General features: G+C 41.8%; 1 protein-coding gene across 17 annotated transcripts in view; it reads left to right on the forward strand.

Moving 5' to 3' along the window:
- DMD (dystrophin) overlaps positions 1-24811 on the forward strand; it is a 1227136-nt gene extending 1202325 nt beyond the window's left edge. For 12 of the 17 annotated variants that reach the window (XM_035333326.1, XM_035333348.1, XM_035333385.1 and 9 more), the window contains 4 exons: positions 1699-1942; positions 2293-2416; positions 7057-7149; positions 22322-24811. In XM_035333326.1, coding sequence (XP_035189217.1) covers positions 1699-1942; positions 2293-2416; positions 7057-7149; positions 22322-22419 — 559 coding nt within the window. In that variant the 3' untranslated portion in view covers positions 22420-24811. Of the gene's footprint in view, positions 1-1698; positions 1943-2292; positions 2417-7056; positions 7150-15628; positions 15661-22321 lie in introns of all 17 variants that reach the window. The other 5 variants (XM_035333342.1, XM_035333356.1, XM_035333419.1 and 2 more) reach the window with 1 other exon arrangement.
- The last annotated feature ends 2439 nt before the right edge of the window (positions 24812-27250 follow it).

The following is a 27250-nucleotide window of genomic DNA, read 5'->3' on the forward strand; positions in this document are numbered from 1 at the left end:
TTTCTTAGAGAAATTGTCATCCCCCTTCCTGGGACTGCATTTTTATCTGTTCACAGAAAGATGAAAGTAAAGAATATAGATTATGTCTAACAGCTTGAACACTTTTCTAAGTCTCTGTCCACTTCTTGTGTGTATTTTAAAGAAAGAAATTTTGAATTATGGGACAATCCAAAGTTAAGAAGGATCAACCTCTTTTTTTTTTTTTTTTTAACCTTCTTAAACTCCTGCAGAGGAGGGATCATGCCATGTAACCCCTGTGGGGCTGCCGCTGTTCTCCCAGCTTAGGACCCGTCCATCGTTCAGTTGCCAAGGGGCAGAAGTGCAGTGTTTGAAGAACAGTCAGTGGTCTGTCCTTACCCTTGGCATCGTTTCCTTATCCATGTGAAACGATGCATACCACTTCAGTTCTTGTTCTGGTCACAAAAACACACCTTTAGAAATGTTTCAGAGCTTAATGGTGTTTTTTTGGGAGGTTTCTGAGGTGCTATTAAGCCTCCAGACCAAAATGTCAGAGTGTATTGTGGTTTGCAGGCAAAACTGGAAAAAGTGCCTGTTTTCACAAGCTCAAGTAGGAGCAAGTTGGAAAAAAATAAAATCTGGGTCGCTGCTTGTGATGAGTAAGCAGTTAGCAGGCTACTGTCTGTGGAGCCATTTTTCCCCCCTCTGGGAAGCAGTAAAAGAACAGCAGAGCAACAAAATCCCAGTGCAGGTTATTAGGCATCCCTTGTGTACAAAGTTTCTGCTACCAGGTACTAATTTTGCATTGTTGGACTGTGTTAACCCCAACAAGGTTTCAGTTTCTTACCTTCTGTGCTCCCTACTTCTGGTAGATGTTTTTCATGTGGACCATTATAGATCATACTAATCTATGGAGAGTTTTACTGGAGTAAAACTGGAGCTTTATGAAATAGAACAAGCTTAACAGTGCCATAAAGTCACAGTAGACTGTAGCACCATAGGCAGTGCTGTCTGAAAGAAGGTAAAACTTATAGCCCCCCAAATTACTGAAATACACTGCAATTTAATTTTAGAGCTAGACTGTAAATGCAATTGCAATATAAAGAAAGGAGAATGATGGGACCTAATTAATGACAGCAGAGTTGCAAACGAACTCTTGAATTCTGTGTTTTTTTCAGAATTTTTCTGTGGCCTTCTTTCTGTCTTAATTTTCTCATCTGTGAAATAGGTTGGCCAGGTGGTGTAAGCTTTGATTAGTGTTTGTGAAGTGCTTTGATCGCTCTTTTAGCACTAATTACTACAAGAGTGTATTCATGCTTGGAAGTGAAGAGGCAGTCTGACTTCTGCTAGCAACCATAAAATGCAGGAAGCTGAGGACTGAACCCAGGACACGTTGTACTTGTGCTTCAGGATGGTGTCTGGAGCCCAGCCAGCCTTCTGTTTTATGTGCCCTGGAAGGGAATTAACTGTGAACTCTCGTGATGCAGACAGCCTTTGGGTAATGCTTGTATCACTGTTCTGCATTGTATCTGCTTTGTGCAAATCTATGAGATGTAATCCTTCATGGATTTGGATTTAGCAAACCAAAGGTGGGTGCTATCGCAGAGCCTCCACCCCTCCAGTAGCTCCAGGTGTCACATCACAGGAGAGGAGGTCCACTCTGACTGCCCCTAGCAGAGGACAGCCCATATAAACCTGTTCTGCTTGAAAAAGCTTTGCCTCCTTGTTACTTCTCAACAGAAACTTGCAAGCAGAGTATGACCGCTTGAAGCAACAGCATGATCACAAAGGATTGTCTCCACTGCCGTCCCCACCTGAGATGATGCCAGTTTCCCCACAAAGTCCTCGCGATGCTGAACTCATTGCAGAAGCCAAGCTGCTTCGCCAGCACAAGGGCCGCCTGGAGGCCAGGATGCAGATTCTGGAGGATCACAACAAACAGCTGGAGTCACAGCTGCACAGGCTGAGGCAGCTGCTGGAGCAGGCAAGTCCTCGGGCCTTTCTTTTTGAGATTTCTGTAGAGCGATTTTCCAAACAGGATGTGAAATGTTATCAATAACAATAACCTACCACAAAATCGTATCTGTGGAGACTGGTCAGCAAAATATATTAAATTGTTCTGTAGACTTCAAGTGGCAAGTGGTAAAATCACAGTTCAGTATTACTTTTTTATTCAAAGTTTAAATCATTTGTTTGCATGGATGTATTTACTTGAAAAAGAAAAGAAAATTGTGTGTATTTATTGAATTAATAAAATACATACAGAGATGCAAGGACTTGTGCAACTCTATTGAACTGTTAATAACAATCTCTTCTTTTTTCTTCAATTTTTAGCCACAGGCAGATGCCAAGGTAAATGGTACAACGCTATCGTCTCCTTCTACCTCTTTGCAGAGGTCAGACAGCAGTCAGCCAATGCTTCTTCGTGTAGTTGGCAGCCAGACTTCAGAAACCATGGGTAAGATCACTAAGTTCAGTTTGTCATAAAAAATATATGTTCCATTTTCAAGGGAAAAAAAAAAAAAGGAAAAGAAAAAATACAACTCCTTAAAGGCAGAAACTCCTCTGCTGCCTTGTTTAGTTCAAGGGAGAATGAAGTAGACATTTGCAATAGTCTTCAATGTCACCTGGCTCTTGACATTCTCATTATGGTTCAGGCTTTTGGTTTTGATCATGATGCACACTGTAGCATGGATATTTTGACATGGAATGCAAAACTGAGCTAGGGCTTGAATTCTGAAAACAAACATAACAAAAAAAAACTAGCTAACAGCTTCATTCAGATTGACTTTCAACTATGAAGCATGACATGGCTGATTTAAACATACATAGTATTAATTATGGCTAAGAGATTAAATGTATGATTAATCATCCCCATGTTAACTGATGTGATCTTATTTTAATATGTTGCTCAAGCAGTAGGATAGAGCTGTCACTCTTCAGCAGTGCTCATTTAGTGTCTTTTCTAAATATCACATCAGATGTGCTAATAAACATCATACAAGTTGTGGAGCAAGGTAGAGTAATAATATGCTGTAGATTGAGGTTGGAATTATTATTTCAGTGCTTTTAGTAATTGTTCTGTAGCATTTTCCTGATTTCCTGTCTGCTTTATAATATTTATTAGCAAGTGGTAAGGGTTTTATATTAGTGAAAAAGCAGTCATCCATTGCAGCATCTTTAAGCAAATGCACTTAAATTACTTCAACAAGATAATATTTGAAATTTGAAAATAACATTCAGCCTCATGCACAAGAATGTATTCAGTGTACGTCAGTGAGAGGCTTTGGGGAAAAGTAGAAGGCTTAAGTGGGAGCTTTTCACTGTGTTTTGTGAAAGAGTCTATCACAGTGAGAAGAAGAATGGGAAGGGATGTTCTCGTTGGTATGAGGACCTGTAGCTGTGGGAGATGCAACTTGCTAAGGAGGTCTGTCTTCCCTCCTGAGTGTGTGTGGAAATGTCAACTTGTGCTGGTATCAAACAAGATGGATTCTATAGGTTCCACCAAAAAAAAAAAAAAAGGAAATAAATCGTAGGAAGTTAAATATTGGGGATGAGGGTACAACCACAGGTAATGGGAATTTGATTTGAATCATGTAATTGCATTACTAGTGAGTAAATATTTTGCTGTAGAATAATTTGCATTGACTTTCTGAAGAAATGTCATGAATTCCATTGCACAAAGTATGCTTATTAAAGTGCTCAAGGAAAAAACAGGAAGACCTATTCCCTATGTGATGGTTTTGCTCGAGTGGGCAGCCGAGCTCCACCACAATCGCTCTCTCACTCCTCCCCTCCTCAAAGAGGAAGGGGGAGAAAAGACAACACAAAGAGCTCGAGGTTTGAGATGAGAATGATTTAATTAAAGGGAAGGGGAATGGGGAGAAAAAGAAACAAAAGAAACAACAAGGCCGCGCGGAAGCACAGAGGGAAAGGAAAAAAAGTTATTCTCTACTTCCCATCAACGAGTGATGTTCGGCCACGTCCCGGGAAGCAGGGCCTCAAAACGCATACCGGTTGTTCAGGAGAGAGCCTCCCCCACGAGAGCCCCCCTTTTATTGCTGAGTGTGACATCAGGTGTTATGGAATATCCCTTTGGTTGGTTTAGGTCAGCTGCCCTGGTGATGTCCCCTCCCCATCAATTGCCCACCCCCAGCCTGCTGGCTCTTGGGGGCCTGGAAGGAGTTCTGGTGTTGTGCCAGCACTATGCAGCAATAGACACAACACTGGAGTGATACCAGTGCTGTTCCAGCTACGAGTGCAGAGCACAGCACTGTGTGGGCTGCTGCAGGAAAAGGTGACTCCATCCCAGACAGACCCAACACACCCTACCATCATATTAAAACTCTTTGCAGATTCTTTAGCCTTCAGAAGGCCAGAAATACAATAATGTACTTCCTTTCATTTGACTTGCTCTAAAATTATTCTGATTTACATTGTGAGACTGGAATAAATTAGCATGCATATAATCATACAATCTGCTAAAACTTCCTTATTTGAAACAAATCTTTAGACATGAATTGGGTTTTTTTATTTGTTGAATCGAGACTATGTGGAAGGACAGTGAGATGTTGAATCGTTATCGCTATGATCATGGTGAGAGCCAGCAATGCAACAGGGTCAGCGGTATGGAACAGAGTTTATAAAAAGAATTAACAACCCCAACTAATACAGTTTATTGTTACCTTTCACAGCAGAAAGCACTATTTGTTAGTCTGAGAGGTTTTCAAAGCACAACTCAAAACATTCTAGAATTGTGAATGGAACCAGAATGGTGTCATAAATAGTGCTTTTGTATAGTGGTTTCATACGAGAAGCGTGCTCCCAGTAGTGAGGGAGTCATAATTTTCAAGAAAATGCTGAGCATCTATAGGTCTCTCAGGCAATGAGATAATGTAGTGGCAGCTTTCATATATTTTTCTCTTTGACAGGAGATTATTTTTTTTCTGTCTTTCCGCCTTCTCAAGGAGAGATTGCTTTAAAAAGCTTTCCACCACTGGTGGTGTCCAAGCTTTTGGTAAAAGCAGCAGCCCACTCAGAGCCTTACTTGCAGATAGAAGAGCTTATCCTTTGATAACCAGAGACACCTAGGCAAGCTGAAAGATTCTGCTTTCTTCTCATGTAGTCCTAATGGGAAGGCCCTAATCGTTGGCTTTTCCCTCCAGTACTGTAGTGGTAGTGAGGTTCTCTGAGGCTTGTGAGCCCAGAGGTTGTTGCTGAACTTTAATTTATTCAGGTACCACCAGAACATTTGCCATCCACCCAGCTTTCCAAGTCCCTTATAGAAACAAGTTGGGAAGACTGGTTTGGGTAAAGTGGTAATTGACATCTGGAGGTTGCTTGGCTGATGTCTTATTTTATTGTGTTATTTACAAGGAAATGCTCGGAAAAATCATCGAAATGAGAAAGAATAAAACCAGTGTATTTTAAATCAAAATAGAGCAGTCTTCAGGGTAAGCACATTTCAGGTGTATCAGCACTTACCAGGATGTTTGGAAATCAGTACCTGTTGTCAGTTTGCCACGGTAGTTCTTCTTGGTAGTTCTTTTTGGCCAGGACAGGAGAACTAATGCCCTCTTCTCTTGAAGAAAAATTTGAAATACATTAAAACACCTGTTTTCTGCAGGCTTGCTGATAAGGTAGAAGCCTGGGTAGAAGTGGTAAGACCTTGCTCTAAGTTTTTACCTTGGCATCCAGTAGAGGCTGGAAGGACCCTTATTTTGCTAAAGCACCTCTGTTCGTGCAACACTTGATGCAAAAATAGCTTATGATGTGACTTGGGTTGTTCTGGTCCGTGAATCCAGCACCAGTGGAAAGCTGAACAAACTGCAGCAGCCTCAGCAGCCATTTTCTAGATAATTAAAAGAAGCTGTTTATATTAATTAAGAGCTTCTTGCAGATATTTTAAGCCATTTTGTTGACTGGGGTGTGAAAAATAATTCTTGGCCAGTAAATAAGTCTTTTGAAACTCCCGGTCCTAAGGTGAGGCCAACAGTGCGCCGAGTAATATGCAATATATGCAGCCCTGAACTGTTACTTCAGCATCTCTTCTAGTAGACTTCCCACTAGCATGGAGCACTGACAAAGTTTAAAGAATCTTAAAGCTAACAGCAAGGTAGCTTATTAGGTAGTTAGCAAGTTAAGTCGTTTATTACTGAAGTTGAGTAGGGAAATACTTTAGAATAAAGGGTCATTACGTTATTATCAAAATAAGGATATACCTCTCTGTGGTTATTACAACAAGCAAAATTCATTTTATATTTTAACAGAGATAAAAGAAATCTGGTAAAAGGAGAATCTCATTTGAAGCATCCGTTAGGTGTATTCTCTTTTCAGATGCTTTATTTCTTTTAGAGGCTAGGGTCTACAGTAAAATCAACAGATGGATTTTGGTTATCGGAAACCACGACCAAAATAACCCCAGTAAAAATAAAATATATTGAATTTCCCATTAAGCTACTGCCCTATAATCAGGTTATAGAAATTATTCAGTGGGAGAAATGTATTTCGCTTTATTAAACTGCTGCTAAACCCTTTTATGGTGCAATTGAATGTTCTTGGAGCGCCAATCTGATGCAATTAAACTGTCAGAAATATTAATACTGATGCATAGGAGAATCTAGGTTTCTACTGATTTATGCAGCTAGGCAAAGCAGCGCTAACATGAATCCAGAGCTATTAGAAAGCTCCTCAGTAGCAGCACTCACAACAGCAATTGCTTTTACCATTAATAGAATAAGAGAAGCTGAAACGAGGAGCATCATTTATAGAATGAGATGTTCCTGGCAGACATTTTGCCCCACTTCTTTTACCAGAGCAGATTATTTCTTAAATCCCTTGCTACAAGTTAAAATCAGGGTTAATTGTTTAAAATTCCTTGTTTAATTTTACTTAAATCCTAACACTTGAAAAAAAAGGGGGAGAGAAGCATAAGAGGCATAAAGAGTCAACAAAATTCACCTTGATGATTTTCATTGTACACTAAGTAGAAAATGTGTATAAGTGACAATGTGTTAAGTGAAGGACATATACAATAGTAAGGTGTTACCAAATGGCTTCATAGTGGCTTAAATGCAGTGCTTTGCACTTGCTTTCCAGGCGAGGACGACCTGCTCAGCCCTCCCCAGGACACAAGCACAGGTTTGGAGGAAGTGATGGAGCAGCTTAACAACTCCTTCCCCAGTTCCAGAGGTAAGCCCATCCGCCCAGGAGCATGTGCAAGTGGAGGAGAGCATCACACTTGTAAATGAGTCGTGGATGTTTTGGGCAGAGCAGAAATTAAAGTGCTTTCCATTTCTTTATCTTTACAGGTTTTTGAGTTTGGTTTCAGGTTTTTTTGTTATTATTTTTTATTTTACCAATTGCTGTAGATAAATCTGTCCAGTTTAGAGTGGAGAAGCAACCTGCCCACCTGCCCCTTCTATACCTCAAGTTTCCTCCACAAGTAGCAGTTGCTAGATAAGTGGATGAAACAACATCCTCTTAGACTCTTTTTTTCATTGCCATTTTCTTCTTTCCACTTCTGCTGTGTTCTTCTTCTCACAGCTTCTCTCCTTCATTCTGTCCTCTTACTGATTTATTTTTAATACATCCTACCATATTTTTCTTCCTGCCTTTTTCCAAGAAGAATGTGGTTCTCAATGATATTAAAGTTCTGAGTCAAAATTCTTGACCTTGTGGCACATAGGTTCTGAGTGATAGAGAAAAAGCAACTGGACTGCTTGATTGGGCAGCATAGGCTGTATATATACAGCCCTAGCATTTCTTCCAACATTTCCATTTTGATCATTCTGTTGTTTTCTAAAGAAAGGCATTGGTATTATTGGAATTTTATTTTTTTTCAGCCTTAATTCATTGAGGAAAGGTCTTTTCTGAGCCCAGAGAAAATACCCTGCTGCCAAGAAAAATTACTTAGATTCCTAACAGGAGAGAGGATGTTTGAGATGTTACCCGCCACAGTGAAAGAAGGCTCAGACATAAACCTGTCAGCAGAAGAAAGACCCCATGTCTATTGATAGATACCCTGTTGGGTGTGTTTCAGCAGGGGAATAGACAGCCTTCAGGGCCTCTGGCACAGCTAGCACACATCCCTCAGAAGTTCTGTCGTAGCTTTGTACCTTAACCATCACGCTAGACTTTCAGTGAAGTCGGGTTTTCTCCATCCTTTGATTTTAAAGCGAGCTCAGCTCTCACCATGCATCATCTGTGAGCAGTGGAAGAGGAGAAGGCAGTATAAACTGTATAATAACTCATGCTACAGATTGAAAGATGGGGTAGTATAGAAAACTACTGTTTAAGACAATCTAATACGATGTATCATTAACTACGCTGATCTCCTCCTCAGTGTTATACGAGGAGCTGTCATTTGTCCCGCCCTCATTTTACCATTGTATTAACTCTCAGACACAACAAATGAAAAATCTTTGACATATTGGTATGTTGACAAGAATGGGCATATTCATAAAGTTGCTCTGTACGCGAGGTTCCAGCAGCCAGTGCTTTCTTATTAGTGACCATCATTTTTGTAAGTACATTCTGTATATGAGATCTTGCATAATTGTATGTGTCTAGCTGCAGACATCCAGATGTTAAAATGCTCACCCTTCACTGGGGTATCTAATTTGTTATCATAGCTGATGACACTGACAAACAGTGTTTCTTCTTAAAAACAAGCTTAGCCTTAAGTAAAATAGGAGCAATTTTCAAAACAACAGTTAATGAGTTATTTAAAATACAGTGGTTCATTTCCTGTGCATGAATAGGTAGAGATCAGTCTCTTAGATACCACTCCCTGCTGTCTGACAGTAGAAAAGGCTTTTTATTTCCTTTGTGAAAAATAAAAGGCTTCAATAATAAAACTAAAAGAATGTACAGTCTAGTCAAATATATATTTATATATATTTGAAATGTGTAACTTTAGTTAATAGTTTAGAAAGTTAAGCTATAATTTCACATTTGCATTCTGGTGATGCAAAATGTGGTAATTTCAATATGGAGAAATAATGTATTTCCTGATTTTGTTTCTTCATTTGCTAAATATGTTAAACGTGGATTATGTGATCATAAATATCCCTCAAAGAGATTGCAAGAAATAACATTAAGTGCCAAGAAATGATTAAGTGGTAAAGTATTTGGTGGGACAATATCCTGCTGAGACAAATGAAAACAAATTAGAATTAGTATGTTCAGCTAACAATTTATTGCCATAGATAGTGCTGATTCGGAGAGCTCTGTTTTCCCACTGCTTATAAATATGATATCTTTATTTTTCTGTCCTTGGACTCTACAGCAGAAAGATTCCTCCACAGTACTTGGCCTCTGTGGATTGTGTAAGCCCTCCTGTCCATGAAATCATATATCACTCATATCGAGTTTTCTAAAACAGCTGCTGTTTGTTCCTGCTTTCCTGCCTGACAGCAGCTGTAGAGGACAAAAACATTCTCTAGCAGAGAGAGTCTGGCAACGTCAGGCTTCCTACAGGACTTTTCTCCTGGGCCTGACCAAACCACTTCTGGGCTCTGCAAGAATCTGCCTCTTCCCCTCTCTTTGGCTACTACACAGTAAGATTGGTCCATACAGGAGAAAAAGCTGTTCACTTCTTGTGACTTGTACATTACAATTTGGGCTGAAGAGATGAGTGCCACATTTCATTGGGTTTCTTAGTTCTTCATTATATGCAAACGGCTTTCCAGTCATTGGTTGTTGTAGAAGGCTGCTGACATTGTCCGTTTTGCTGAGACCTCATGCAAACTTCCACAATGAAGTTTTCTTCTAGTCTCATTTTAATAAGTGATGGTCTCCATTGAATATCGTGATACTGTATAAACTAAGCTGACATCCACAGATGATTTGCCGCAGCCTCATTTTGACTATCATTATCAGATGGTGCCATCCGTATGCAGTTGGATTCCACAGATGTCAGGGTTCCTTCTTGGGATTTACAAGACACCAGACAGGAGAAAACGAAGCCAGGCTGCTTGGTCCCAACAAAACACTGAATCGGGCCATTTTGCTGTTGAGATGTGCACACCTTTATTTTGGGTTTCCAATCTGTAATAAAGCGTTGAAGTGTAATTGCAAAAGAGTTAAAGCAGTGGCAAAGCAGACTGAAAAGAAAGCATAATGTAAGGATCCAAAAGTGGTGGAAGTAGTATTTTATTTCTTTGCATTACAGGTTGCATTGAATGTCAAGCCACTTAAAGATAATTCAGGAAAAAGAACAATAAACCCAAACAAGCAATGAGCACAAATGTATAAAGATTAAATTGTCTTACATTAATTCTTCTTTTGAAGTAGACTTTTTTAAAAATGTCTGATGCAAGAAGCACCGCCATCCTAGATTGGCATTCATAAGTGTGTTCTGTTAGAGTACCTCATAAAATATTACTTGAAAGATGAATTCAGGCTACATGGAGTAGGTGCTACCACCTATAATGCATACTGTCTTTAGGAATTAAAACCATCAGGAAGATAGGTTAAAAGTCTAATATTGACTAGTATTAGAAATAACTTTGTTTAGTTCTATACTAATGTAGAAAGGGCAGCCAGCTGTGATGTTCATAGACCATGCTCTGAAGAGCTACAAAGGATGTAGTGCACACGTCAAAACCTTCCTAGACTGAAAATGAAAAGAGAATAACAAAATGAAATCCAGGAAGGAAAGAACATCCGTCTATATAGCCTGAAATTGGAATCAGTTGAGGTAATCTGGGGATATGTTAAAAGGCCTGGGAAGTTATCAGCAGTACATTAAACATCGTTTTGCTTCGTGGCCTGTAAAAATACGCATGCTAAATTTTAAGCGGAATGTCCAACTCCAGCATGTCACACTGTAGGGAGTGATACTGCTTTTGAATAAGGAATGTAATTCTGAGTATCAGTGTTGTGAGGATAACAACAAATTGGAGAAGTGCAGAACAAGATGACAAGAGCAAACTGGATGCTGAAGGCTTTGGTTTATGAGAAAAGTTCAAAGAGCTGAATAAGCAATGAATACGGAAAAGGAGAGAATTTCTGTGCTTGGGTGAACAGAAATATAGTTGAACATCACAGGATAGAAATTAAAATCAATGTTTAGTCTAAATATCATCAAAAGCATTTGAAGAGTAAGCTTTGATCATGTTGCAAAGTAGTTTTCTAAAACAAATAAAGCTTTTAGTTTGGACTTCTGAAACAAAGCAACAAAATATAGTTGTAATTAATTTTCACTCACCTGGAGATAGATTTGTTTTGATTATGATATTTTCCAAGCTTTTGATACTCAGAGATACTTTAAAAGAGGCATCAAGACTTCAGTGCATTCATTTTGAATGCATTTTAAAGAAGCATGCATCAAACAATCGTATCACAGCCCCTTGTAAACAGATCTCAGATGAAATGTCTTGTGTTCCTACATACCGTTTATTGTTGCTTTTTTTTCTTCAGTTTAACCTCTTGACATTTCCTTTGTAGCGCAGGACCTCCATGTTCATTGCACAGCTGACTGTTGGTGCTGAAAGCTGCTTGATTTCCATAGAGGGAAATTCTGCTGAATACCTGATGATTGCTGTCCTTAAGGAGATTTTCTTTCCTTTAAATCTGTGAGGTTTCCCATCCGTTCCTCCTTTACTTTGCTGCTCCCAGCAAATTCACAACTACTGCAGCTGCTTCAAACAGCTGCTGTGCTAACTCAAAACAGATGTCAAAGCCAGAGGTCTGACATTTAGTGGAAATCTACTATTAAATACCACCTCCGTGGTTTATTTGACCCTGGTAGATAATGGGCCACAGAGGAAAACATTTTCACACTGTATTTGTGCCCAAGCTACTAAATCTCCAGGGAATTAGTTCACAGTTAGAAAGTAAGATTGGCAGAACAGTATTTTTAAACCCACATTCATCTCTTTTGCAGCACTGCAGCACATAAACAGGTTGCATAGTTTCAGTTGGCTCCTATGGTGGTTACAGTTTTGTGGCAAATTTTTATGAATGAAACCCAGAGGTGAATTTAGGGGCAGAAATTCTCGAGTTATTGAACTCAGTGAGAGAGCTCCCCGTGATTTCAGTGCAGAGACATTGCTTGTGGAAGTGGGAACAGTGAAGTGGTTAGAGATGCAACTGTGATGGCTTCAAAGAGCTAAGCATCCCTGACATCACATGGAAACCTTTGGAGAGGGATCAGCACTCACCGTAATTATTTAGCTTGGTGCTGCTTAATACAGATGTTGTCTTGTGCAGTGAAATTACAAGATCTCACAACAATAAATAAATGGCACTCAGGAGAGCAGAGGTTTTGTTTTATTTCATTCACATCAAAGCATACCAGACACATGCTCTTCTCTCAGTCTTGCATCAGCCAGGCCCTGTCACTCTGTTGTGAATGGGGCTAACATAAGTGGGACTAGTACCTTTGATCACTGCAAACAATTGAGTTTCTTTTATTCTGGCAGCAAAACATCTCATGACTCAGTTTTTTTCTTTCCTGATTTACTGAATCACAAGAAGAATACGCTGGAGTAATTACACTGTACAGACTTCGGGAAATACTCTCCTACTTGAGCTAGCCTGGTCTCTTCTGGAGTGTATCCCCCTCTCTGTGCTATGGTGTGTATGTGGTATATACACCACAGCAGGTAGCCCAGGTGGCTGAGATTCCTTATCCCTCTGAGATTCTGTAGATCGCTGATCACTCAGGATTATCTGCCTGGGGCAGAGTGCTGAACTGTTCTGTAGTGGCTGAGCTGCTCTGCAGAGTTCTGCAGTAGTGATGGGGAGGGCTCAACCTTATCTGATTTTTAATACTCAGTCCTGATGTAAACCGAGAATACATTAATGAATGTCACAAAACTTCCATCAATTTTATCTTTTTTTTTAATACTGTTTGCACATCTCTCCCCTCTGCAGCCTGCTCCTCTCCTGCACTGCTTGCGAGAGCAGCGGTGCAGTAGTGCTCTCTGCTTTGTGCTCTGTACTTTGATCTGAAACTGCACTGGTGCATGAAGTTTTTATTAGTGCCTGCGCCTTCAGGTTTGAGTTGGTGGCTCTCTGTATACCTTTGCTGTTGATGCAATGTCATGTAGATTTCCAAAAAAAAAGGAGAAAAAGATGACTGTTTTGGGAGGGGAGGGAATCTGGAATTGGGCAGGAGCAATACATATCAGGCACCCGTGCATTGTGTCAGTATTCTGATGTCTCAGAGAATACAGATTTTCAGAACTGTATACATTCGTATACAAAGAAGAAAATAAAGTAAAAACCATTAAATCCTTTTAAATCTTCTTCTGAAATAAATTAGCTGTTACGGTAGTAGCCTCACTCTTTGTTGCATTCAAGAAATTCTGGGGTGATCACTCACCAGCAGTTTAGTGTGGAGCAGAGCTCTGCCAGTTACCTGTAAATCCATTCATTTTCAGATAGAATCCGGTCTTTCCTTCTCATGTAGATATTTAAACTAGACACTGAGTAGCCTCAAATTCAGATGCTCGTGCAGACAGGGTAGGCATCTCTTAAAAGCTCCAAAAGGATCTAGCATTTTGATGTAGGCAGTTCTTCCTCCACTCTTACCCAAGCCTCCCTCGTGCCCCAGGACTTTCTCACACCCGTGCTGCAGTTTTTGGAGGTCTCAGGAAGACCGCCGACTGATCTAAACCCTCGAGCTCTTCCTAAATGTAAGATCAAAGTATGCAAAGGGTTTTATATCTTCATTGTCAGGGCTTTTCTGTTACATGATTTCTGTCAGTGAGGGGTTCTATTCTTCCCTGCTGGGAAGGCATTTTTGAGCATTTGTGGCTCCCAATACAAGCACAAGAGGAGGTTGCAGGGTGTGCAGGGACTCGGTTAAGTCTTGCTGAGTTAGGCAGGCCTGCATGGCAGGCTGAGTGGACTGCAGCTGGGTCTTGGCTGGGTTTTAGCCACGTAAGTCCCATAGTGAGGACCTAGGTGGAAAGGAACAGACCTGTCATTAAGAAAGCTGTCTGGTCAGAACAGCCTGAAACTCCACAGCGAGGTAACAACCTGTAAAGAAACAGGATGAATAAAACTATGGTAAGTCCTCAAAACTGAAGCTACGCCTCTGTCAGCAGTCAGGCTTGCCCTAGTACCTCTGTGCAGCACCGTCTGTGTGCAGTACAGATTTAATCTGAGTCAGGGCTCATCTTAAGTCCAGAATAAAATCCCACATCCAGAAGATGACCTAGAATCTAATATTGCTGCTGTTTTTATTATCATTTCTGATAGTAAGTTATAAGGAAGAGGGAGAAGGGAAGGAAGGGAATAAATAAAACCTTTTCCGTTCTATAAATGATAACCTTCACTGTGAATGCCCTTCACAGGTTGTGCCAGCCTTTTCTATCACCTTAATTTTGTGTTTGAATAGTGGCTCCAACCTGTGACTGGTCAGTGATGCCACTCACTGTCTCCGTCCTCTCCTCCTTCCCATTACCTTCTTTGTTCAGCTTTTCTCTGTTGCTGACCCTTGTTCTGCTCCTTGTGAAATACCTGCAAAGTTATTTATCGTCTTCTATCCCTGCCCGCTATGGAGGCCACAATACCTACAAAAAAACTCGACAGCAATTAGGTCACTGTTATGCTGACTGGTGTGTTCTCGCTCACACAGCTTTCTCTTTCCCGGCTGTCTCGTACATTGTCTACAGTTACATTATTTACAGCAGCTCTCGGACAAAGATCATCCTCTTTCTTGAACAGCATCTACCTCGGAGATTCTCTTGCCTAAGACCGGTGGTACCAGTGCTCCCAGTAATGCACCAGTGGCAGTGGAGCACTGCCTGTGGAGGCAGGGAGTGCTTTATTGTCACTGGACACGCAGGGGGGGTGCAGGGGAGTGTTCTGCGGTCAATTTTCGTATGGCTTTCTTTTTTAAAACAAGTGCACTGCACAGAGTGATTGAGAAGAATCTGCATGATCAAAGAATGGCTTCTGTACAAGTTCATAAGAGGCATCTTTTCAGCTAAAGTCATTATTGCCTGCTCAGTTTTGTTCTTGCAGCTTAAAAGTGTTGAGAAACTTTCCCTTTTTTCCCCTTTACTTGATTTTTTTCCCCTTCTTTGTGCCTCTGCTCCCCCCTGTTTTTACAATGTATGCAAATCAACCTGCTGGAAATATCATCTGTAGCACATTTATCTTGAACATGAGAATGGTGATATTGCAGGCTAATAGCTTCAGGTGTAGAATAAGTGTGTGAGCACGTGTATATATGATTGTGTATGGGGATATGTACGTAGGCAATTATAAAATGTAATGGCTCTGGGTAAATTAATTTTGAAGTTGGGGAAGCATGATTTTGCCACCAGTACTAATTAGTAGAAGTACTCAAATTGATGAAATTTGCATGCCCAGAATGTGAATTCAGATTTTCTTTCTCATCCGTATCCTCAGCTGAAGGGGTTGTATGTCAGTTTTAGTGGTTTTCTCAAGAGTTTTTGCTAAGTTAAAACCACACAGCAGATTACAGAACTCTTCTTGAATAAATCAGCCCAGAATTGTCAGTAGATTTCAATGTACTTTCAATCTTTGTTTAAAGCAGAACTGCAGTTATTTAATATTGAATTCCTAAATCAAAACTGAAGTGTCTCTTACAGTGTACAAAATATATTTGCGTGTGTTGTGTTTTGTTTTGTTTTGTTTTGTTTTTTCTTTTCTGATATTTTTCCACTTCCTCTCTCTGTTCCTAAAGGAAGAAATGCCCCTGGAAAGCCAGTGAGAGAGGTTAGTGAGATGCAAGCTCACTGCCATGGCTTCTGTTTGTCACATCTTGCTTTTTGTGCCCAGCATGTGTGTGACAGCAGCACGGGTTCGCTTGGTTTTGTTGAAGAGCGGGGATTGTCTTGTCATTTTGGTTTTGTTTGATTTTGCTGAGTGCATTCCCCATGTGTGCTCTAACAGTACCGTACCTCTCAACTCTCCACGGAGACAGTGCTAGCCCAGGGATGTGCCTTCTCTTACATCCTCCCAGCGGTGGAAATTCAGGAATGGGGAGGAGGAAACAATGCATTGAAATTAAACCTTTGTATGACAAATGTGTGCAGTAAATAATGCTGCTGTCATCGACTTGTATTCTGCCATTCTCATGTGTGAACACAACAGCAAGACCCATGTCCCTTGCTGTTCTGCTTACATACTTTGGATTTTATTTGCGTATGTGTGCCAATATACGAACCATGACCCCCAGTAATTAAATATTTTCTTTCCCTTTTCCTTAAAACAATGAGAGTTGAGAGGTATAAGAGATTGAGGTGTATTAATGTCCTGATGTACTGTTGCACAGTGAAGAATGCTACTAACACTCACCAGCTGCGTTGTATTCAGCGATGTAAACGGGTGGCGGCTTTCACTGCACCTCGGTCGTGGTTGGTCTGATGCAAAACAGATTTCAGAATTTGTACGTTGCTGCTTGTTCATGGAGGAAAGTGTTTCGCGCCGTGTTGTCGCAGCACCTTTTAAAGGATTTCCAGCGAGCCTTTATTTTCCCTCTTCAAAGCTGCTCTTCACTCTCCAACCAGAGACAACGTTTGCAGGATGAATTCCCAGGGAACGTTATTAATAAAGATACAATATTCAGAGCCTGCCTGAGTGCAATTGCAGGTAGCTGTGAAACGACCTTTCCTGAGAAGTTCAGTGTGGAGGGGGCCAAACCCAGTTTGCAAGCGCCTGCTGTCACCGCGGGGTGGGCTCACGAGGAGGCACTACGCTGGGGTTTTGAGTCGGGCTGCTCTGAGCCCCCGGCCAGCCACACGCTGCTCCAGAGAACCTAGGATTTGTTCTAACGTGGTGCCTTGAAGTACGGTGGTTCTCTGCACGTGCAGCTTGCACAGGTCCCACTGTTGTGAGGAGTGAGATCCTCAGTGCAGATTAAGTCTGTCCTGAAATGTCAGATCCTTTCACATGGATCACAAAAGGGTGCTTGGCATGTCTTCAGACTGCACCGGTTCAGAAATGGCATGGAACTGATTTCGTATTCAGCCCTTCACGTTTGGTCTGAGAGTTGTTCTCCAACTGAGCAAAGCAGGCTGTTGATTTCCATTATCCTGGTTCACATTTATTCATACCGCTCAGAAAAAGGAAAAGGTTCTGCTGCCGAGGACATTTGCTACAATTAAAAATATAAAAGGTTAGAAAAATGGGCATGTTTTTACCTGATCTGATTCCAGCAGCATATCCCTAAAAACGTTGACTTCTTCAGTGAATTGCTTACTGCTCTCCAGTGGTATTTGTGCTCACTGGCAGGGCCAGAGGGTGCTTAGTAACTTGCAGACCTGAATATAAAACACAATTCTTTGCGTGCCCGTGAAGTATATGAGCTGAGCAGAACAGCTTTTGCTTTATGTGTGAACCCATTTCTGCAACGTCAGATCGTGCGGTTTTAAGCCCACTAGGCCAGGTTTTGATCCCATTACTCACATTAGCTATTGTCTTTGTGTGTAATCCCATGGATTTCATGGCATTACTCGATATGAATAAGGGTATCAAAATCGACACTACCAACAGGAAGGATTTCTCTTTGGTCGGGGAAGGGTTAGAAATCTGTGCTGCTGAATAGAGACTGCATTGTGCTGGGGTTTCTTAATTTACGTTCTGTCCACTCGTTGGAGTCTGAATGCTCCACATTTATTTCTGTGACAAGCTGTACTGTGAGATTGATATTCAATTACTGTGCCCTCACCCAAGGGCCTTAATTCCAGTATAGCCTCTAAAGCAAATTCAGCAGATAGGAAGCACATCATTCTGTGTGCAACCAAGAATGATGTAGCTGGTGTCTGCAGAAAGAGGTATCTCCTGCTTTCAAAGCAAATGCACCTGTATTAGTATTCCCTCCATTTTATGTCAAAGTTGACACTGTCCGTGCCCATGCTGAGTGTTACTGCTGCATTTCAAAGACTGTGCTAGTATTTTTCTTAAATAGCATCTTCCAACCTTTCAGTGCCTGAAGCGTGAATAAAACTTCTTCAGCTTCAACGTGAAGAAAAAAAAAAAAAAAAAAAAAAGAATGGAATTAATGCCTTCTTTGCTGGAGTTATATTAAAAATATTAATAATAATGAGTGGGAAGCTATGATATATATTTTGCAAAGTGCTTTGGGGACAGTATTCTTCTCATTTGCTTCTTAATTAAAAATGTCAGTGTCTTACTTTTCAATCTCACAAAGGACAAGAAAGCAAGTATTCAATAAAAAAAAAAAAAGCAGAGCTACGTAGAAACAGTGAATCTGAGCTCTTAGAAGAGGGTGTATTTGGTACCAAGAAATTACTGCGTATGTTGTTTTCAATTACTTGTGGTCTTTATTGCCCTACCTGCTACTCCCATGTGCAGGAGAGGCAAAATCCTAACCGCCCCATAGCACTTATCCCGGATATTTTTCCCTGCATCAGTCAAAAGGTTGCTCAGGTCATGAGAGCCACAGGAAAGGGGTTCAGAAACCAGAGCGCCCCAGAGCAAGGGCAGCCTGCTCCAGGCCAGTGCTGCCTGCCCGCAGCCCCGCTGGCTGCCTGCAGAGGATTCGCGGACAACCTGTGAAATACCGTGCTCTGCTGTGCAGGTCACTTTGCAGCAGGTGAGGAGTCATGAATCTAAATTAGACCACCTGTCCAGTCTGCCTCTGGTTCCATTGCAAGGAGGCCCAAGATAAAAAAAAGACTTTTATCTTTATTTTGTGCTGCAAAACTGCTCCTGGACTGGTGATGTCTGCTAAGGTAGTTCGCGTGGTGAGCATCTCTCAATGTGCAAGGCAAAACAGCCCGAGGTCCTTAAAAAGCCCAAACCACCCGGCTCAGAGCTCTGCTGTTTGATTTGCATCCAAACCACATCCAAACCGCTGGCGGCGTGGTGGTGCCTGGCTGAGGCTGGCGGTGAGTGGCTGGAGGAGCGGAGCGGCGCTGCCTGTCTGCCCCGTGTCCTCCCCTCCCGGGCAGAGGTTTAGGATCGTGCCCTGGGTGGTGGGCTCGGATGGCTCAGGAGGAGGCATGTGATCGTTCAGCCTTTCTGCAGGTGAAGTTGTGGCCCGTGATGCAGGGAGGACATGGGGTTAGGTCTGCGTAATCACCTCACCCCCTGCAGCTTTTGTGGAGGGAGATCAGACTCAAAGCATGGTTACTTCGAAAATAACAGAGAAATTAATAGAGAAAAGGAAAAAGCATTAGCATACATTCCTGTAATTTGTATGCATTAAAAGTATTTAATCTAGGGATCTCTGGATGCGTTAGATCTTCTTGGCCCGTGTTTTAGTTGCCTGAGCAATTCAGCGTTTTGCACCTTCTGTGGCAGACTTCTGAAATACTTCTATATTTTCTTTCTATTGAAGATTTTTTTGATTTTATATTTTCTTTCTAGACATGGATTTTTTCTATGAAATCAGCTTGCTTTTGATATCTTTACAGCTCTGTGTCTGATAGAACAAAATAATATTAACTAATTTTTTTCTGAAGATGGGCATCAGCAGCTTGAGGTGCTGTAAATCTATGGAAGAGTGATCACTCTTCCTGAGCTGGAAAAGCGTGGTGTTGGAAGCCCTGGGAAGTCCTGGAATCCCATCACTGTTCCTAGAAATAACAGATGGCAATGAACCTGAGTGAGAGATCGTGATCCCACAGGCCGTGTTGCCTCCCACTGCTGCTTACCTCTCTGCAGCTCTCAGCACCCTCCTGTCTGGCGGTGTCTGTGGGCTGCTGCAGGTGAGGAAGACGAGCATTTAAAGCCTGGAGGCTGCTTGAAAGTAGCCTGCAGGGTCCGTATGGATGATTTGTAGGGATGATGCAGGTTACCCAGGTTATACCAGTGTTATTCCTATAAGGCCTTGACACCCCGTGCTATAAATATACTTAAGCATATCAAAGTTTCTGGAACGTAGAGCAAAGCAGCGGCAGTGATGTTTCGGTCTACCTGAGGATCTCTCACCTAAAATTACTGCTTTCCTACAACTTTGTCAGATTTTCCCTTCCTGTGGTCAAATTTCCTGGATTGTTCCCAGCCAGAGGGATTGTACTATAATGGAGGTAGATGAAGATTAAGGACCATTACTAGAATTGCTTATGAAAGTTTATGCTAGCATTTAATTACAGCCTGCCTGCCGCAAGGAAGAGATATTATCCCTTCTGTCCAAAATAAATGTGGTAGCACACATTTGCTTTAAAGTAAGCTATATTTTGACCAAAACTTGGCAGCAATTTTTCACATGCTCTTACGTGACAAGCTGGTGAGTAAATTAGAAGGTTTTGCTTAGGATGAATGATGGCTCTACATTAATGATTTATATATGAAATTACTGCCTGATGCATCTGTTTCTCTGTACATTAGCGCAAGTAGATTATAACCAAGTCTTTCTTTGTATTGATATCAGACACAGTGCCACCATGTACAGCACAGCTCACTATGAAGCTGGCAGCTTGTTGAGTAGTTATCATTTAGATGTGACATAATTTTGTGGAGTGAAAGCTACATTCAAAAAAAAAAAGTATTTGAATGTAAAAAGTGGTGGTAGTAGCTTCTCCAGGAGAAACAAGCTTCTCTGGTATTTCATAGGTCATCTGTTTTCTATTCTGTACATGTCGGTGAACGTTAACTAACATCACTCCAGGCTCCTGGGCACTGTCGGAATGCCAGCCACAATCCTCGAACATCTGGAAGGGAACGGGCGTTTCTTCCAGCTTGTGTTGGTGAGCGTGGTTTATCCCACAGGGAAGCATCGATCCTGTTGTTAAAGATGATGGTTGTGGCAGGAGGGACAACAGCAGGAGGTGGGCAGTGTTAACAGTCAGGCTGCCGCACCATGTAGGTAGTGGGAGGTGTATGTGGCATATCCCGGTCATGTCCTGTCTTCATTCGGGTGCTGCTTTCTCCCGAACCATGGCAAGGATTCAGCTCGCAGGCTAATGCAAAGCGTGCCTGAGAAGCAGAGTTGTAGGCAGACAGTGTTGTGGCTTCAATGCTTTCCCAAACAAATATTCTACTGCAAGTACTCTCAGGGAGTAAATCAACCCCTCCAGCCACAGCAACGTTGAGCTTTATTGAGTTTTCTTCCCCTGCTAAATACTTCCACTTGCTGGCACTCTGCAGCTTGGGGACTGCTTGAGCTGGAGGTGGCATGCACTTTGCATCTAAATAAATCTTCCTTCCATGATTATTTTCTAATGTGTTTTTTAACTCATTTATATGTTTGGCCTCTGCATCAGCCTGTGGTGCTGAGTTCAGTAATGTCATTATATGCTGTGTGGAATATAATTCCCTTCTGTTTGTTTTAAGACCTTCTGTCTGCTTGTTCCTCCTTGTCCTTGCAAGAAATCTTGAACTGGATGCGTATCCTTTGGGTTGTCCAGTTCTCTGTCATATTCCCTCTGCAGGCATACACTTTCAGAAGGGAGACTCCAGATGGGGTTCAGCTGATTGAACCGTAATTCTGTCATGTGAGATGCCAGGGGGCATCTGAGACAGTTGTAGAGGGCGGCAGGACTGACGCAGGACTCAGAGAGGAGACCCACCCTCTTCTAGCAGCAGCTGGAGACCAGCTGAACGCCAGGCACCTCAAACAACAACTTTGGGCAATTCAATCTCTACCTTTGAGTCTGTTCAGTCTCTAATGTTGTTGAAGCAATTCCTTGCTTCAACATTGCCACCTTTAACTTTCCTTTTGCAACAATGGAAAAATGAGTGTGAGAAGAAGGTACAGGTTTCGTCTCCAGAATTTCTGTGCTTATTTATCACGTAGGAGGTCCACGTGCTGTGGTTATAGCATCTCTGGACTTCACAGTGGTTACCAGTGAGGAGAAATGTGCAAAGAAACCACTGCGTAGAAGTTGCTTGGTAATTGTGGCATCTTTGTTTTCGTTGGACTGAAAAGCAAAGGATATTATTAAAAAGATGGAATAAACTGCAGACATTGAGCTTGGTCTTTGTTTTAGCTATCTGCGGGGACATCCTGGTGGGGCCTCCTGGCTTTAATGATGTAGTTAATTACTGCTGATCTGTTTGTTTCTGTTTTTCTCCTTGATAGAACATTGAGTGGTCAAACACTTTGCAGCACCAGCTGGAAACTTTTCTGTGATGTCACTGGATTTAGTCGTGGCTTTGGGTGAACGTTTGTTACGATACAGTTTCTTCACTACTGGTGCTTTTTTGGAACACAAACGTGCTGGCTTACTGTCAGCATAGTTCACACTGGCTGTTTAAGCTAGTATTGCTGTTAAATGCTTAGCGAAATGGGCAGCTTTTGCTAATGATGACACGTGCCTGTCCAGGAGACTGTGTGGTGTAGTCCACTATGAATGGTGGTGAGCTGCTCGCGGAGAGTGCTGTATCTGTACCTGGCCTTTTCTTTTTTGTTCGTTTTGCAGTATTTTCTGTCTCATTTAATATGCTCTTCTTTGACTTTCTTTTTCAGGACACAATGTAGGAAGCCTTTTCCACATGGCAGATGACTTGGGAAGAGCAATGGAAACCTTAGTTACAGTGATGACCGACGACAAGGTGTTAGAATAGCAAGATGTGTTTTACAACTTCAGGCGTCCCGCATGGTTTTTATAATATTCATACTACAAAGAGGATTAGACTGTAAGAGTTTACAAGAAAACAAATCTATATTTTTGTGAAGGGTAGTGGTACTATACTGTAGATTTCAGTAGTTTCCTAAGTCTGTTACTGTTTTGTTAACAATGGCAGGTTTTACACGTCTATGCAATTGTACAAAAATTATAAGAAAACTACATGTAAAATCTTGATAGCTAAATAACTTGCCATTTCTTTATATGGAACGCATTTCGGGTTGTTTAAAAAAAAATTTATAACAGTTATAAAGAAAGATTGTAAACTAAAGTGTGCTTTATAAAAATAATTGTTTATAGAAACCCCCTTCAAAAAACACAAAAAAAATATTGAGGCAGTGCATTTGTTTAGTATCATTTCAGCTCTGCAGCTGCATCAGAGAGAGATTCATGTTCTGTGTTCTTTTCCTTGCCTGTCAAAAAGAAGGAAAAAAAAAGTATTTCCTGCAGCAACATCAAAATGGCCAACTTACATTGCTCATTGGTTTTGTCTGACTAGGGCTGGCTTAAAAAAATTCTCCTGGACTTCCAGCAAAGGTAGTTATTTCACCTCTTTCTGATAAAATTAACAGTTACATGAATCACACAGCTAGTTTGCAATAATTAAACGAAAGAGCACATTACATGACAGAGTCTGCAAAAAACGAATGAAAAAAAAAAAAAAAACAGAAGGAAATAAGGAAGGAAAGGAAAGAATTTAATGACTGTCCTATGCGCCGGTGTTTCCTCTGCTGACTAAATTCCTGAATGTTATTAGTAAAGGAACGTAGAAATTGCCTTACCGGATCAAACCTCTGGACCTTACTGTCCGGTACTTTGCTGGCCAGGCCAGCACCCCGTGCTTCACAGAAGCGGGGCACAGCTCTCCCCTGCCGCTGCCACCGCTAGCTTCACTTCGCTGCACATGAGAGAAAGAAGGGGGAAGCTCCCTCCCGACCCCATGTGGGCTCAGCTTCTGGCATGAAGCACAAGTAGGTTTCTCACTGAGCATCATTGCTTGTATAGCTTCCGGTGCTGTTATTGAACACAGAGCTACTCGATCCTCTGGAAAATGTAAACGGTCCTTTCCACAATTCTTGTCTCAGCCTGCTACAGCGGCTGGTCCCAAGGAGCTGTAATGCAGCGAGCAACCTTTGGGAAAGGCTGTAGGAGAGTTACTGCTGTTCTTAGGCGTGTACGGTGATCAGGTGAAGGTAGCCACACTGCTCCATGAGATATTTATCATCAAAACAAAGGCCCTGATGATTTCTCCTTCCCCGTTTCTCTCTACAAGTAATACCGCACAATTAACAATAAAGTGAGGAAGAGAGGAACTGACAGAAAAACAGATTAGCCGTCTAACTGCGGCTCGTGAGAGGTAGGTTTGGGTATGAGGTGCTGTCAGCAAAAGCTTTACCACTTCATTTTCTTAACCAGCTTTTAATTTTATCTTAGAATACATAGAAACACACCATCTGACTTTATATTGCAGGAGTAAAAATCTGTTACCTCTTCTTGTATGAAGTGTAATTAAACTTGGGAAAGATTTTATTTTGAATGCTAGTTAACATTGAACATGGCTAGTCATGCTATTTCTACCTCACTTTGGTTTTGTGGTGTTCCTGACAATTACGTACAGATAATGTTACATCACCACTCGTCCATTGTGTGAACAGGTCTCATCATTTAAATAATAATGACAATAATTTACAAAGAATAAGTACGATCCCCCCAAATCTCTGCTTTCATAATAAAGAGCTTTTTTAACACTTGATTACAGTAGGAACCCTATGTGTTTCTCACAGATTTTTTTATCAGAAGGTTTAAATAGAGATCTGAGAAAGAGCTGGGTTTCTTCTTTTTTTTTCCCTTATACATTAAACCTTCTCTTCAGAAAAAAAAAAAATGGAGGAAAATGGATTGCACGGTTGTTTTCATCAGGGTTTTGTTTTGTTTGTTTTACTTTATAGGTCTTAGTTTTGGAGTGAGTCTGTCAAAAAATATTTAAAAAGTTGAAAGCTTTATCGCTGCTTTTTAAGCATAATTTGGGAATTATTTCATATTCCTTATAATGACAAAGTATTAAACTGTAAAACATAATCAGTGTAATTGAATACATAAATACCATATGGCATGTTATTTCATTGTTACTCAGTACTGGGTTATTACTTGGATATCATAATATATTGTGTTTTAACACCAACACTGTAACATTTACTAATTATTTTTATAAACTTCAGTTTTACTGCATTTTTCACAACATATCAAATTTCACCAAATATATGCCTTACTATTGTATTATATACTGCTTTACTGTGTATATCAATAAAGCACGCAATTATGTTATAAAACGTGTCACGTTTTTTACTGAAGTTCTGCACCTGTCAGGAGCAGCTCGGCTCCATGCGCAGCAGGCAGGGTGCCCACAGCAGCACTCGGGATTTGGTTGGCAGAGGACGAGAGGCTCCTCCTGGTTTTGTTCTTTCTCCCCATCAGTACTTGGGGCAAAGCAGAGGCCACTCGAAGCATGCAAGCTGTTCTGTGGGAAAGGTGTGGGCTGCTTCGGAGGCAGATGAAATTCAGCTCAATCCATGGGCAGTTTTGCTCAGTGAAGAGGAAGCAAGACTCAAATTTGGCCATTTGATCAGTCTAACGCCTAAGTGGCCTCGCTGCCACCAGGTACAACACTAACAACGCCCCCTTCTTCAGGGCTCTGGGAAGTGTGTGTTCCCTTCAGAAAGGCTGCTCGCGTATGTCCCATCTCATATCTAAGAAATACGCCTGGGTTTTCACACCCAGACTCCACTCAGTTGTATCATGGTTCTGCCTTTGAGCTACCTTTCAGTGGCAGAAATTATATAATTGACAACAATAAAATAAAAAGACAAAAAAAATCATATCTTTGTACATATTTTTGATAATACCATGAAGGAGGAGGTGTGAATTTCCTCATTTCATTAATTTGAGGAAATAAATATGCATCCCACATCTGTTCCTCCAGACTTGATTTATCTGGATTCACTCCTACATACACACATCAGTCGATGAGTGCTTTCCTGTACCGAGTCTCATCCGAACGTTAGCAATCCACGAGGCACAGCAGTGACGAGGTGTCTCCTGTTAATTCAATTAAGGGAGAGGGAAGATGTTTTTCTCCCTGTCACCAGTGCTGAAGTTGGTTGTGCATCAGGAGACGCTGTTGGCTTTTAAGCCCGGCCATGAGCCTGAGGTGTAAGGTTTGTGAACGGCCTTATTAAATACCTAAATGAACTGGAATGGTACAGAAGGGTGCGTGAGCGGGGACGTAGCAGCACTCAACGCTGCCTCAGCCCTTTACTGCATCAGGAGGAGCAGGGAAAGGCAAAACCCCATGTGCATGGCTTGACCCGCCTTCCCTGAGCTATGCCTGCTGCAGGAAATGCAAACCTCAGCCCTGCCGAGAGCACAGTGCGTGCTGTCAGCCGCTTCTCGCACCCATCGGTGCTGATGGGCTGGCACAACCTGCATGAACAGACGGCTGCTGCAGCTCCTAGAGGCAGCGTGTGCTGGCTGCCCCTCACCTTCATCAATTTCCCCTCTCCCGCAGCCCCGCTATTTACAAGCCCACCCATACCATTGATAAAACCTGGCATTTCTGAATGCCTCTTAAAAACATTCTCCTTATGTATTTTTTAGGCTTTTTTAGCTCATTTCTAGGCTTACTTGGCTCACTTTTAGACTTATTTGCTCATTTTAAGTGAACAGTTCGATGTGTTTTCTTCACTTTCAGGGGAGAGAGGAAGATGATTATTCTTTAATTTTGGCTGCTGTGCTCAATGTGCTGCCACTTACCAGTAAACTTCACAGCCCTTCCTGTTCCTTCTGGATACCTAGACAGACAGGCTGAGGCCACAGCAGCCAGCTCAGCAGTCTTGTCAGAGCATGAAAAATCCCCCCGTATGGAACTCCCTAGGCAGCCAGAAGGTTGTCTCTCGCTCCTGGGCAAGGGGAAGCAGCCACGGGGCACAGGGGCTGGCAGGACCCCACGACCATCCCCGCCGAGGGTGCCCGTCTCTCACACCCTTTGCCAAGTTGTAGTGAGGAGTGTGTGCGGCCGCAGGCAGCACGTGCCTGCCGTCTGCTGAACGATGCCAATACGTGAATTTCACTTCACAGCTGTTGGCTGGCACGAAAAATCCCAATCAGTCCTCCCCCGACAGCTCACACTCCACTCAGAGATGTCCCTGGGAGTTTGTTTCAGCTCCAAGCAAGCAGATCAGCAAGCAGAGAGTGCCGTGACTGCAGGAAAGATGGGGCTGCCTGCTTCCGTACAGCAATCCCCCTAAGCTGGTAGTGCTGCTTACCAGCTAAGCACAATGATTACAGCATATATTTAGTGGCTCATAAATAGTGGCTGAAAACTTAGTGAAAAAGCACTTGTGGTTAAGGGAGGGATGAGATTTAAGGAAATCGTTGCTGCAGAAGTGAACTGTGGGGCTTCACCAAGTTGCTGTTTCAGCCTATTGCCTAAATCCTTACTTCTTGCACTGCCAAGGTTCATATTCATCAGTCAGCTTGGTAATTGACAGGTGTAAGGACTTTTCTTACGACTATTATTGAGCATTACAATGAATATAGTATTTATTTACATGCTGGCACATGCCTTTTGCTAGCTGTGTCCAAGCAAATTTTCTCTATATGCTGATTTAAGCAATCCAACCTGAGTGAGGTTCTCTCTCTCTCTGCTAGTTCCCACAATCTTCTGTTGTCTCTCTTGAAGAATAGAAGAGATTTTTCTCCACATGAGCATC

Source organism: Oxyura jamaicensis, chromosome 1, assembly GCF_011077185.1.
Source record: "Oxyura jamaicensis isolate SHBP4307 breed ruddy duck chromosome 1, BPBGC_Ojam_1.0, whole genome shotgun sequence".
Lineage (NCBI taxonomy): Eukaryota > Metazoa > Chordata > Aves > Anseriformes > Anatidae > Oxyura > Oxyura jamaicensis.